A 14,041-nucleotide genomic window follows, 5' to 3' on the forward strand; every position below is an offset into this window, starting at 1 on the left:
GGGAACACGGGGAGATTTGGGGAGAGTGGCACGCCCAGAGGGCATGGGAGCTCCGCCCCCTTCCCCATACTTTGCCCTGTGCATTTTTCCTGACTTATATCCTTTTATAATGAATCTAGTTAGTAGTTAATCCAGTAATCTAGTTAGTAAAATGTTTCTCTTGAGTCCTGTGAGCCACTTTAGCAAATTAATTGAACCCAAGGACGGGGTCATTGGAACCTCCTATCTATAGCTGGTTGGTCAGAAGCACAGGTAGGACTGAGCCTTTCACCTGTGGGATCTCAGGCTGTCTCCAGGTAGACGGTGTCAGAACGGAGTTGAATTTCAGAACACCCAGCTGGTGTCGGAGAAATGCTTGGTGATGTGGGGAAAAAACACATATTGGAATTGATGTCAGAATCGGAGAGAGGGTTTGCACTTTCTTTTGCCAGAGACTGAAAACGAAATTCCCAGCATGAGACTTTCCAAACCACCCCAGTGATGCAGAACAGAGCTGCGGGTTTACATGGAGGCTGTCTTGTGGGTATAACACCTGGGGGACACTCCTTGCTCAGCTCTCCTCAGCACTGACAACCTTCCCTGTAGCCTTTGGGGCCCAGGGGGTCTCTTCTGGTTTACCTTCTCGAACGTGTAGCCCTTTGGGGCCCCAGCTTAGTGCGGGTGGGTCCCCTATTAGACTGACCTGCTTCAGCAGGTCTGGGGGTTTGATGCTCTGCCCTCTGGTCTCTTGAGGCCACCAAAGCCCAAGTTTAGTTTCGCCCAGACTGACAAATATCCTCAAGCTAAAAAAGATGTCCGTGGTCCTCCTAACTGTCTGGGTTCCCAGTTGCCTCTGTTTGGGCTGGTAATTCCAGACTATATTATGAGCACGCCAAGGACTTTTAAGGAGATGATTTTAATATTTTTCAAGCAGTTTTAGTTTTTTGCTGTGGGAGGGTTGGTTGAATAACCTAGCCCACCATTACCAAAAACAAACGTTGTATCAGGAGTACTTTATCGTGTAATACATCGTGTCATTCATTCAACCCTCATTTTTCGGATCCTTTCTCAGTGCCAGGTAGTCTGTGCACTGGTGATGTAGGAGTGGGTAAGATTGCTGAGCTTCCTGCCCTGGTGGCCTCAAGGACTGGCAGGCGGAGCAGTCAATAAACAGGTAACACAGATACACAGGCAGATAGCAAGTGTTGGTAAGTACCGTGGGGAAATCAGATGGGGGCGTGGTATAAAGGAAGAGGGAGAGCCCTCCTTAGCTGGGTGGTCAAGCAGGGCCTCACCAGGGATGGCACAGTGAGCCCCAGGCCTCTGAGCAGTGCTTCTCAGACCACTGGTGATAAAGGACCCGCTTTTTAGTTTCCGATCTGTTGCAGAACTTGGTGTGGTCCTACTATGCGTGACCAGTCTGCAGCACCCCCTTCATGTAATTCCTCACCAAACTGAGTAACTCCCAGATGGGTCTGGACTCTGTTTAAAGAAATGAGCCCACTGAGCATGACTTCGGTGTGTCACAGTAATGTCAAAATGCTGTTCCTAAATGCTTCCCCGTTGCTGTACATTTCATCACTGAGCGGTAAGAAGTCCGTCGACTGTTTCTCAGTGCCTTAGAGTTGTCTAGGCCAGTCCCCCACCCAGGACAAGAGTCCCTGCACCAACTTCACCACAGTCAGCTCATCGGTCCCTGCTGGAACACTTCTGCGGGAACGGGAAACTTGCTTCCTCCTTGAGAGGTTGTTTTCCTCTGGACACTAGCTGAGTATCCTACAATTCGGTTCAGTTCTGACGTTAACTACCCGGAGTTCGCTCTCCAAGACTGCCCTCACTTCAGATGCCAGTCGCAAGTATCAGGTCCCCGGGTCACCCACACTTCTGTCCCACTTGGCTACAAGGTCAGGGGTTCCCACACCCCCCCTCCTCAGGTTCAATGATTTGCTGAAATGACTCCTAGAATTCAGGAAAGTACTTCACTTACTATCCCCAGTTTATTACAAAGGATACAACTCAAGAGCGGCCAAATGGGAGAGATGCCCAGAGCAAGGTACTGGGGGGCGAGGGCAGGCACAGAGCTTCCATGCCCCCATTGGGAGGACCAGCCTCCCAGCACCTTAATGTTTTCACCAACATGGAAGCTCCCTGGACTCCACCATGAAGGGATCTCATCATATCAGCACAATTGATCAAATCATTGGCCATCGATGATTAAATCGATCTGCAGGCCCTCCTCTCCCGCAGGATTCACTGTGGGGCTGAAAGTTAGAAGCTTCTGATCAAGGCTTGGTCTTTCTAGTGAGCGGCCCCATCCTGAAGCCCTGGAGAGACCCAGCAAGGGTCACCTCATCACTCAGGAAGTCCCCAGCGGTCTTTTTATTGGACAGAATTTATCTGTGTTTTCCCCTCGGGGTTTCTATTACATTTTCTGTAAGGCTTAGCCCTCTTCACCGTGATGGGCCTCAAGCATTCCAGGACATCTGCTTTTCTCCTAAGATGTGGGCTCCTTGCTCCTCGTCATCCTCACTGCTGGTCATGGGCCCCACGTGAGGTTGTTAATGTTAAGTTGAAGTGGTCAGAACTGAGCTCCGGGCTCCAGGTGCCCCCCACACAGCCAGGGGTGGAGTGGGCGCATCCCCTTCCTTGCCAAGCACACTCTCTCTATGAAGCCAGTGATTCATTTTGAACCGTCAGTGTGCTCCCCTCGCCCCAGTCTCTCTCGAGGTGTCGTGGAGACAATTTTAGCTTCAAACAAACTTGGGTTCAGTCCTCACTTTATCACTTACCAGTTTATGACTCAACTTGTCCAAGCCTCGGTTTCCTGATGGGTAAAATGGGTGCAAATTCCTGCTTTGTAGCACCTGGCCTTCCCCATCCTGTACTGGTGCAATTTGGATTTGTCCCCAAATGTAAGATTTTCCATTGTCCATACTAAATTTAATCTCATTAGTGCGTCCGTAATTGCTCATTGTCAAGAGGTGTTTTTTTGTTTTTTTTTTTTTACATCTTGATTCTGTCACCTGTCCTATTAGCTAACCCACTGAGAAGCTTTATATTACCTTCAAATGTGCTTCCCCGGCCATCTGTGTGCTCATTCAGATTATTAATTAAAAGGAGCGTGACCCCCGGGTGGATCACTGGAGACCTCCCTTACAGCTCACTTGTATGTATCAATTAGTATATTGTGGTGCAGAGGGACAATCTTTCAGCTTTTCATAAATCAATCTTCCTTCGTGTGGGAGGATTCTCTTATACCCTGTTGGGGGATATGTAAACGAGTACAATCTTTTGGGAGGGCAATTAGCAATAATTAAAAATGTGCACACCATTTGGCCAGTAGTTCCGCTAGGATGTGTATTGTAAGGTTATTTAAAATAGAAAAAAAAAAACCCACCTGGAAACAACTTCAGTTTCCATCAGTAAAGGAATAATTACATACATTATGATATATTTATTCAATGGAATGCTTAATAGCTATTAGAAAGAATGAGGCAGTAGTATATGTAATACTATAGAAAATTGTTTAAGATACAGTTAGACCTAAAAGCAAGTTCCAGAATGATTAGTAGATGTCATCCCATTTCCTTAACAAACAGACAAAAAGGTAAGTAAGTTTGTCTATGCAAGAGAGTTTCCAAAAGGATACATAATAATTAAGCAGTAGTTGTTTCTAGAAAATGGAAATGGCGGGTCCAAAAGAAGACAGAGAGCCTTGACTTTCCATGGCAGTCCTTTTATGCCGTTTATATAGTTCACATATCTCTACTCAACTGTGGTGGTGAATGTTTCTAAAAATCTGCATAGTCGCTAAAAAGAACAAGGTAGATCTAAACATACTGATATAGAAATATTTCAAGATTTTTTAAAAATTTGCATTTATTTAAGTAATCTCTACATCCACCACGGGGCTCGAACTCACAATCCCAAGATCAAGAGTCGCGTGTTCTTCTGACCGAGCCAGCCAGGCACCCCGCCCCCTAACATATTTTCTTTTCTTTTTTTTTTTTTTTTTAAGATTTTATTTATTTATTTGACAGAGAGACAGCCAGCAAGAGAGGGAACACAGCAGGGGGAGTGGGAGAGGAAGAAGCAGGCTCCCAGCGGAGGAGCCTGATGTGGGACTCGATCCCGGAACGCGGGGATCACGCCCTGAGCCGAAGGCAGACACTTAACGACTGCGCTACCCAGGCGCCCCAAGATATTTTCTTTAGTGGAAAAAACCAAGTTTCAGTGTAACAGCTCCACCAGCATCCTATTTATGAGAACAAATTCTATGTGTATATACATATATGTGTGTGTTGTGAATATAGGTGTATATGTGGACATGGATGTGAATGTGTGATGTGTGCACATATGTATACAGCAAACACACCTTTGTAAATCCATACAAAGAGAGGTCTGAGACTATCCACACCAAGAGGTTATCAGAGGAAAACGATGTGCACAGGGACATGGAAGACGGGAAGAGAAAGGGATTTTACTTTGTGTCTGGTTTCATTTTTTTCAACTAGCTTATATTTATTTGCATTTGCAATTCAAAAGTTTTTAGTGTTATTTTTTTTTAAATCCATCTTCTTCACTGCCAGCATTCTCTCAGCAATTTAAACCTAGAAACTAAAGCAAAGTCCGTTTAAATGCTTTCTCTCATTAATTGAGCTCACTCTGGAAAAGACTATGAAAACTCCCAGGTGTTATATAAAACTAGGGGTCTCATCTGTGGTCCAAGTGTGTGGTGCAGATTCCCTGTTTGAAGTTGAACACGAGCAAGCAGTCAGATAAAATGAGGGTGTTCTATGTGGATTTTGATTGCATTCTCCTCAAAATATCCTGCCAGATTCTCTCAGTCCTCCTCCTTCACAACCCACAAGTATAAATAGGGTAACAAAATAAAATGAAATAAAATAAAATACAGTAAAGGGGTGTCTGGGTGGCTCGGTCGGTTAAGTGTCCCACTCTTGGTTTTGACTCAGGTCATGATCTGAGGCTCCATGCTCAGCAGGGAGTCTGCTTCTCCTTCTCCCGCCCCCTCTGTTCTTTCTCACTCTCTCACTCTCTCTCTCTCAAATAAATCTTTTTATTTTTTTTTAAGATTTTATTCATGTATTTGTCAGAGACAGTGAGAGCGCACAAGCAGGGGGAGCAGCAGGCAGAGAGAGAAGCAGGCTCCCTGCTGAGCAGGGAGCCCGATGTGGGGCTCCATCTCAGGACCCTGAGATCATGACCTGAGCTAAAGGCAGAAGCTTAATGAACCATCCAGGTGTCCCTCAAATAAATAAAATCTTTTAAAAAAGAAAAAAAAATGAAGTCAACAAGGAGATTTTGTGGGCTTTGGAATTTGACACAGGAATGATTCAGGATTTCTTAGTTTCAGGACTCATTTAACACTGTGGGCATGGTCAGGCATGTCTGCAACATAGAAAAATTTGCGTTTATTACTCTTCATAATACCTTTTCGCAAACGTTTATCTAAAAGGGCATAAAATAACCGTAAGCATTTGCAGTGTTAATCTTTAGTTGTTTGGGCAAATCAGAGGATTTCCTCCAAACTTGCTTGTTGATATCAAATAAATGAAGTGTTTCTGGTGTCATTGTCACCTTAAATGCTGTGGACAAAGTTTCTATATCTCTGAAATCCTCTGTAAAATAGGTCACACTTCAAAGACTTAAGGTTTATTACAAAATTAAAGTCACGATGAGGCACTACTACGCCTACTCCAGAACCACCAAAAGGAAAATGCCTGAAACACTAAGAGCTGGTCAGAGGACAGGGAGCAGCTAGAAACCTCCACATTTGCTAATAGTGTAAGTTGGTGCATCCCCTTTGGAAGTTCGGCAGTATCTACTAAAGATGAATGTCTGCCTCCTCTGGTCCCAGGATACAAACCCAACAGCAATGAGTGCTTGTGTCCACCAGAAGACAGACACAGGACTGCTCATGTGACTTTATTCCTAATGACCCCAAACTGGAAGGAGCCCATATGTCCCTCATGGAGAATTAATACGTGAACCATGGTGTTCACCCTGGGGACCAGCTACGTGGCAGTGGGAGAGAGTGAACTTGTTACATCCCCAACATGGGTGAACGTCACAGACGTGGTGCCGAAGGACAGACCTGACTCAAACAAATACACATGATATGATTTCATTTCTATGAAGTTCAAGAGCAAGAAAACGAATGGTGCTGATAGAAGTCAGAGTAATGGTTACCTTCCGGAGCATGACTGGGTGCTGACAGGTGAGTAAAGACGTGAGTAAAGAGAAAACGTTTTCTGACTTGATCCAGGGAGTGGTTCCAAGGGTGTCTACATGTTTTAAAAATCATTTACTAGTAACTCAAGATTTGTGCACTTTCCTGTCCACTTCTGGTACATACCATCAGAAACCGGTGCTCGTTTTTGGAGTCATTCTGGCACGTCCGATCTTGGGCAGAGGGGGCTTTTTGTTTGTTTCTTCGCTTTAGTCTCCTCTGTTTGTCAGTTCCTGCATGTGCTCTTGTCTTTACACCTCATTATAGGTGATTTTAACAAGGGACAGGAAGTGTCTCACTCTGTGAGACTCACAACTTTTTGGGGTCGGGGTTCCCCCCCCATTTTAGTTAAGGATTGAATGAAGACAAAAATTAAGTACATAGCTTTTGGATCATTTTTTTAAAAACCTCATTAACTGACACTTTGTACTTGATAGAGATATGGGGCATGCCACTGGCCAGAGTCCCATCTCTGACTCTGAGACGCTCCTCCGATGTTATCCTGTCCTGCGGTTGCCGGTGTTCAGACCTCTGGGAGGGGAGAAGGCAGACTCAGTGCTTCAGAAGATCTAGAGTATGGGGGTCAGCTTTTATGTCCTTTCACCCCCTTGGCAATCTGTGAAGCCTGTAGACCCCTTCTCAGAATATTTTTGAATGCATAAAACAAAATACATAGGATTACAAAGGAAAACAGTTGTGTTGAAATAGTTATCAGAGGGGCGCCTGGGTGGCTTAGTCAGTTAAGCGTCCGACTCTTGATTTCAGCTCAGGTCATGATCTCAGGGTAGTAAGATCGAGTCCTGTATTGGGCTCACGCTCGGCACAGAGTCTGCTTAAGTTTGTCTCTCTCCCTCCCCTACCCCTGCATGCTCTGTCTAAAAAAAAAAAAAAAAGAAAAAAGAAATAGTTATCAGACTGATTTTTAAACCTAATTTATGATACGGTAATATATATCCTTTTTTATCGGTACATGGGATAACAAATCCAGCAGCAGGACTCATAGCTATTGCAATTTTGAACAGTGAAGACTGTAAACAGTAGTCAAGATATCTGCAGCCACTCTAAGGAGTTCTGAAAGTATCTATGATTTGTGTGTGTGTGTGTGTGTGTGTGTGAGAGAGAGAGAGAGAGAGAGAGACATGGTTACCAGGGCTGCTTGTTCTACTGTAGTTTGTTTCATTTTGTTTTGTTTTTCTGCATACATTCATAATTGTAAGAAACACATTAATTTTTAAGATATTTTTAAGTAATCTCTGTACCCAACGTAGGGCTCAAACTTACAGCGCTGAGATCAGGAGTGCCATGCTCTACCGACTGAGCCAACCAGGTGTCCCCCAGAAACACTACATTTTAGTTAAAAGTTAGGGAAATAAAGATTTGGGGGGGGGGTGCCTGGGTGGCTCAGTCGTTAAGCATCTGCCTTCGGCTCAGGGCGTGATCCCAGCTCTCTGGGATTGAGCCCCACGTCAGGCTCCTCCACTGGGAGCCTGCTTCTCCCTCTCCCACTCCCCCTGCTTGTGTTCCCTCTCTCGCTGGCTGTCTCTCTCTCTCAAAATAAATAAATAAAATCTTAAAAAAAAAAAAAAGATTTTTTTTTTTTTTGCGTTACCCAAGTTCATGCCCTCCCTGGATTCTTTTAGAACCCCTGACATAGAGCATTGCTTCTTAAAGTTTAGTGTTCCTCAGAGTCACCTGGGATGCTTGCGAAACTACAGATTCGAGGGCCCCGCCCGCAGAGATCCTGAGGCGGAGGTCTCGGGTGGACCCACGGGTGATAGTTTCACAACTCGAGAGGCACAGAGCTAGGACCTGGTGCGGTGCCATGCAAGCCCGGGAAGCTCCAGAGGCCAAAGTTCCTGGTTCCTTCAGTCTCCTCTCCAGGCTCCGCTGATGGTGTCTAGGATCTCGGGCCTTGGGACAGTGGTGCCAACTGCCATGGCGTCTGACTGGCGAAGGCCAGATGCCTGAGTTAGAACCTGCCTGTGTCTGGTCAGTTGACGCCTGAGGCTGGCTGGGGGACCCCAAGGTCGTGTCACAGCTGCATGCTGCCCCATGGCGTAGTGGACTCTGGATCGGCATTGCCACTGGTTTATGATTATAAAGTGAATACTGCTGACAATGAATCATCCTGAAATTCTACTGGGAATAAAATCCAATTATGTGCTCTTCTTGAGTCACACCAAAAGGTCAAAACTGAGAGGCAACATCTTGAACAGAGGATCAACATTAATATCACCAGTGGGGAACAGATGGATGTCTTGAAGTACAATAAGCTGAGAAGGACAAGCACCACTTGTGTAGCATTCCGACCGGGTATGCATGACCTGAACCTCATCGTGGGGCGACATCAGACAAACCCAGAATGAGTCATGCTCGATTTTAAAAAAGAAGAGGGGAGGTGCGTGCTGTAGTCTTTAAAAAATGTCAGTGTTGTAAAAGGCAGAATCTGTAGAATGTTCCAGAAGAAGGGAATCTAAAGAGACATGACAACTCAGTCGTCCTGCACTCAAGAGGGAAAATATTTTAAATGACATTTTTAAGTCTGTTGACAAAATTGGAAAGCAGATGGTAGATTAGAGGTACCGTATCCATGTTAAATTTATAAAAGTTGGTAAAGCTATATTGTAGTTATGTAAGAAGATATCTATTCTTGGGAAATATACACTGAGGCATTTAGGGATAAAGTGTTATTATTTGTGCATCTTAGTCTGAAATGGTTCAGAAAAAATTACATCTGTGTATGTGAGCAAATGAATAAATGGGATAAAATATTCACAGTAGGTAAATCTGTTAAAGGGTATACAGATGCTCTGTGCAGTCCTATTCCCGCAACTTTTATGTAAGCTCAAAATTATTTCCAAATTAAAAAATATGTATATATGCACATACAATCAGTAGCTGATTTTTAAAACTCAAGAAAATTCAGTAAAAACACAATAATGCTAAGAAACATTAACCTACTTTTTTACTCCTTGAGGAATAAAAGGGCAGAACATAAAAAAGAAGACAGACAATGACGTAATGGTTAAAATTTTTTAAAAAGAAAAAAAGCAACCCTCCGTAATTGGCACTGACTCCATTCCAGCTCCACTACTTATGAGCTCGGCGACCTTAGGCAGCGTAGCTGAAGTGTCCGCGCCTCACTTTCTTCATCTGAAAGTCGGGGATAAGATAAAATCTATGTCATAAAGTTGGTGGAGATGCGGTGGGGCTAACGCATGTCAAGTACCCTTAAAGCTGTCTCAGTGAGTGTCAGTATTTCCAGAGCAGGAGAAAGACAGGAAGCATCCTAACTCACTTTATAAGTAACATAACTCTGAAAGCATGACAGAAATTCATACAGAAAGGAAACCTATTAAGCTCCATCTCACTAACAAATATGATACATAATTCAGTTTTTAAAAATCCAGCAGTGTATCAAACGAATACTCTATACCATGACCTAGTAGGATGGGTTCCAGAAATTTAAGAACCATTCAGCATCAGAAGAGCCAGTAGTATAATTCATTACATTACTGCGATTTCCCCCCATTTAACGTATTCTCTCAATAGTTGCCAAAAAAACTTTCAGTGCAATTCGGTTTTGATTCCTGAGAATGGCCTCTTTGTAAGCTCGGAATTGAAGGAAACCCCCCTTCAACATGATAAAGCCAGTGACCACAAACATCTAGGAAATCACCAGAGGCATATTGGAGTCGGAAAAGTATGTTCCAGTCGTCTGCCGTAGATGCAAGACACAAAGTAGATGCCAATGGAGTTTCAGTATGATTGCATTTTGGTAAGAAAAATATGTCTAATGTAAGAAAAGAGTGAGAGGAAACCATACCAAATCATTCATAGTGACTATCTTTGGAGAGAGGATTCAGATTATTCAATATGTTTATCCATAATTTCCCCATTAATTGTGTTACTTCCTGACAATTTTTTTTTAATTCTACAAATAAATATGAATTCAAGTAAGAGGCTGCAGAGATGTATTCCAGGTGAAATGGGCCTGTTACAGGGGTACAAACAGAAGGGCGTGCCTCTAGGGGGCACCAACTCCCAAATATTTGGAAGGTTCAGACCAGAAAGGAGAGAAATTTCAAGTTTATACTCAAGTTGGAAATGTTGAGTGTGCTGGTTCACTCGGCTCTTTCTCCTCTACTCCAAGGACCTTCAGGATGCTTCTGTGATGTGGACGTGGTGTCTTTTCTAATGAGAACATGTGCTTACAGCCCTGTTTGTACGCTTTTGGCATGACTCCTCTGGTTCTTAGGCCCCTGGTTCATTGCCCGCTTCTTGTTTACTCTCTGAATAAGCCTCTTAATGGCACAATTTTGTTCGATTACAGAATGCAACCGCTCTGCCAGGGACGTGGCGAAGAACAGACGTGCACTTAGAGAACCCAGAATACCACACCAGATGGTATTTCAAGTATTTTTTAGGACAAGGTAACTATGCCATTATGGTGGTTGGGAAGAAAGGATATTCAAAATGAAAATTAAGTGTTGGTATAATACCCTAAAAAGTGTAAAACTAACCAGTTAGGGTCACTAATATCAGGTTAATAGCTTTGTCAATTGAAAGATTCAATTCAGTCTCAGCCCTAGGATTTTTCATATATCTATGAAAAATATACATTTTTTTGATCAGTTATTTTTGTCCCTTGGGAGTTAAAGGGGGATCCTATCATCTAAATAGCTATTTGAGACGTAAGAATTTGCAGGGTGGAAAACAACTTTAGACCTAAGAAGGCAAGGTGCCCTGTCTGTAGTGGGTTTTGAACACTTAGTTCAAGGCAACGAGGAAAAGAAATGGATCCCTGAGCTCCAGGGCCGCCACAGAACGAGAGAGGCATTGTCCTGTAAGTTTTGGTGACAAGTATTTATGACCTACCATGTGCCAGGCAATTACGCTGGTAAAGGCAGTCATTCCCTACCCTCACAGGGACTCTAAAATGGGTCTGAATCCTGGTTCTGCCATTCTTAACCACAAGACTTTACACTGGTCACTCTCCCACTTCTCTGAGACTTAATTTCCTTATCTGTAAAGTGGAGGTATTACTATTACACACCGAGTAGGTTTGAACAGGAGTTTCAGTGAGCTATGCTGGAGAAACAGCTAAGCCCCATGCCTGGCACAAAGAGCTCAGTCGTTAATAGCCGTGTACATTTAAGTGAAGGGCTCGGGTGAGCATATGTGGGAAGCCGGAAAGCAGGAGTGTGGCTAACGACAGGAGAGACTAGGAAGGGAAGAATAATCACTGTTTCAGGATTCGAGAGGAGGTAGATAAATTGCTTATCAGGCTAATGCACGTGTTTATAGAAGATGTGATGCAGGGACTATATAATGAGAGTGATCAAACCCGAACGATGTCTTTTTAAAAATCTGATACTGTTTTATGCTAAGAAGTTCACTTACTGGACAAGGCATATTTCTTTATAAAGAAGGAAGTCAGCGGGGAAGTTGTCATCCTCCCAAACACTCAAAAGCATAGTGCGCAGAGCAGTGGTGACTTTAGAGAAAGCTGGTGCTATCAGTTAGGTGCCAAGAAACTCAGAGGTAAGGCAGGCTCTGGACTTGGTGGATTCAGAGGCTCAGTGGTGTCATCAAGGCTGGCCCTCCTCAGGGTCACAAGGTGGTTGCAGCACTTCCAGCCATCACTTCTAGACATCGCCACGTCCAGAGGAAGGAGAAGGCCATCTCCAAGAGTAAGGAAGCCCTTCTAGAAACTGCTTGACCCATTTCTCCTCCTGTCTTTTTGGCCAGAATTGGTCACCTGTTCATTTCTGAACCAGTCACTACCAAGGGGAATGGGAGCGTGATTAGGTTCTTTCCAGAGTGGGGTTTGGGATTCTTGTTCCCTGCTCACATGGGAAGGAAAAAGTGTCTACTCCCACCAGGGCCTGGAAGAACCAGTGTGTCTTCACCGTTCTAAATCTGTTTTCCAGTCCATCAGAATTACATTGGAAATGATGCAGAGAAGAGCCCCTTCTTCCTGTCTGTGACCCTCTCTGACCAAAACCATCAGCGTGTCCCTCAATACCGAGCAATTCTTTGGAGGAAAACAGTAAGTACCTGGCTTGCCCTGCAGCCTCACCATCACCCAGTTTGACTAGTGTCATTGTCAGAGTGGTTCCGATGAGTCTTTTTCTATGAGGTTCTTTGAGTTTGGATGTTCAGGATTATACCATTCAGAGGTGCGGCCTTCAAGCTCTGAGTGTAACCACAACTTCTCCCACACAGGCCACTACCCGGACATGTCCATTCCCTCCGTCTCTGGCCAGTGGAATACAGAAGGGTATTGTACAGAGTATTAGCCTTGGCTGTTACTAAGACTGAGACGGACCAGCTGGCTCACCTTCAACTAAAAGAAACAAAATTTATTAGAGGAATATAATACAATTACAGGGGTACAGCCCACAGGGTACTCCTGTTTCCCTGGGTCATTCAGTCAAGCACTCAATCAGCTGTGCTTCTAGAATTTCTTTGAGGCTTAGCCCCTTTCATCAATTTCCTGAGGTAGGAAGATGACTCAAGACTTAACAAGATAAGTACCCTCTGTCCGTGGTGGCTTCTGAGGACAGTGACCTGAACGAAGGCAAGTCCTTTCAACTCAGGAATGCAGGCCTCTCTGTAGCTCAGGAAAATTCTCTTATGGTCACTATTGCGGCTTTTTCTTCTCTTTTCTGATTTCTTCTCATAATTCTTAGAGTTGATCTCTGTCTTTCACCTCTTACCTTTTCTCATTATTTTCTTCCCTTGGGTTTTTTTTTTTTTTTTCCTTTGCTTCTCAGAGAATTTTTTCATAGGCATTACAGACACTGGAAAGAACAAAGGGTTTGGACTTAAGCAAACCAGGGTCAAATTACATCAGTAGCAAATTCATTCGTGTCAATTTGAGAAAATTGCTGATGCTCTACATTTTCTTCTTTGAAAACTGGGGAAAATTCTGGGCTGTGGCTCACGGGGTGCTGAGAACTGTATTAAGTGAGATCTTGCTTGAAAATCCACATTTACACAGTGTCCCAAATCATCAGATCTTAAACTGCTTAGACACCTGAAGGATAGAACATTCTACTCTTGAATCGGTGAGTACAGTATATAATTAAGAAGCAATGAAATAAACCACACTCAGAAAACATTAGTCCTGTTATGTGGTGGTCTCGCTTTATGGATGCATTTGTTGAAAGCCATTACCTAGGGGCGCCTGGGTGACTTGGTGGGGCATCTGACTTTGGCTTGGGTCATGATCTCGGGGTCCTGGGATCAAGCTCCACTTTGGGCTCCCTACTCAGCGGGGAGTCTGCTTGTCTCTCTGCTCCAGCCCCCACTTCTGCACGCACTCTCTCTCTCTCTCTCAAATAAATAAATAAAATCTTAAAAAAAAAAAAAAAGAAAGCCATTACGTAATCACTGTGTGCTCATTTTATCTCAGAAGCGTAGTATCTCAAAAATTGCTGTGTATGTATTTTTGAGAAAGAAATAATACAGGAGTGTAAAGAAACAGTCATCTTTTTATATACACACACTTTAAAAAAACAGTAATTTGTATATACACACACGTGTATAAATACGGTTGCATGCATGCATACCTATACAGCAACTTCAAAAAGCCGAAAGAATTTCTAGGAACCGTTACAGAATAAATTGTAGTTAGGAACTTTTGGGGATGATTAAAAATAGTAAGAGTACTAACAATAAAATCTAGCATTTATTGAGCACTTACTATATGCCACATACTATACTAGATCTTCCCAATGCATTACCTCAGTAGGTATTATTGTGCTTTAGGGGAGTTAAATGACGTGGCCGAGGCCACAGGCCAGA

The 14,041-nt window shown here is 43.7% G+C and overlaps 1 protein-coding gene across 2 annotated transcripts in view; it reads left to right on the forward strand.

Annotated features, from left to right (window-relative positions):
* Positions 1-14,041, forward strand: part of GARNL3 (GTPase activating Rap/RanGAP domain like 3) — a 141,814-nt gene that overhangs the window by 65,713 nt on the left and 62,060 nt on the right. For both annotated transcript variants that reach the window (XM_026513997.4, XM_044389619.3), the window contains exons 5-6: positions 10,563-10,662; positions 12,163-12,281. In XM_026513997.4, coding sequence (XP_026369782.1) covers positions 10,563-10,662; positions 12,163-12,281 — 219 coding nt within the window. The remainder of the gene's footprint in view (positions 1-10,562; positions 10,663-12,162; positions 12,282-14,041) is intronic.

The sequence above is a fragment of the Ursus arctos genome, unplaced genomic scaffold, assembly GCF_023065955.2.
Source record: "Ursus arctos isolate Adak ecotype North America unplaced genomic scaffold, UrsArc2.0 scaffold_18, whole genome shotgun sequence".
Classification (NCBI taxonomy): Eukaryota; Metazoa; Chordata; class Mammalia; order Carnivora; family Ursidae; genus Ursus; species Ursus arctos.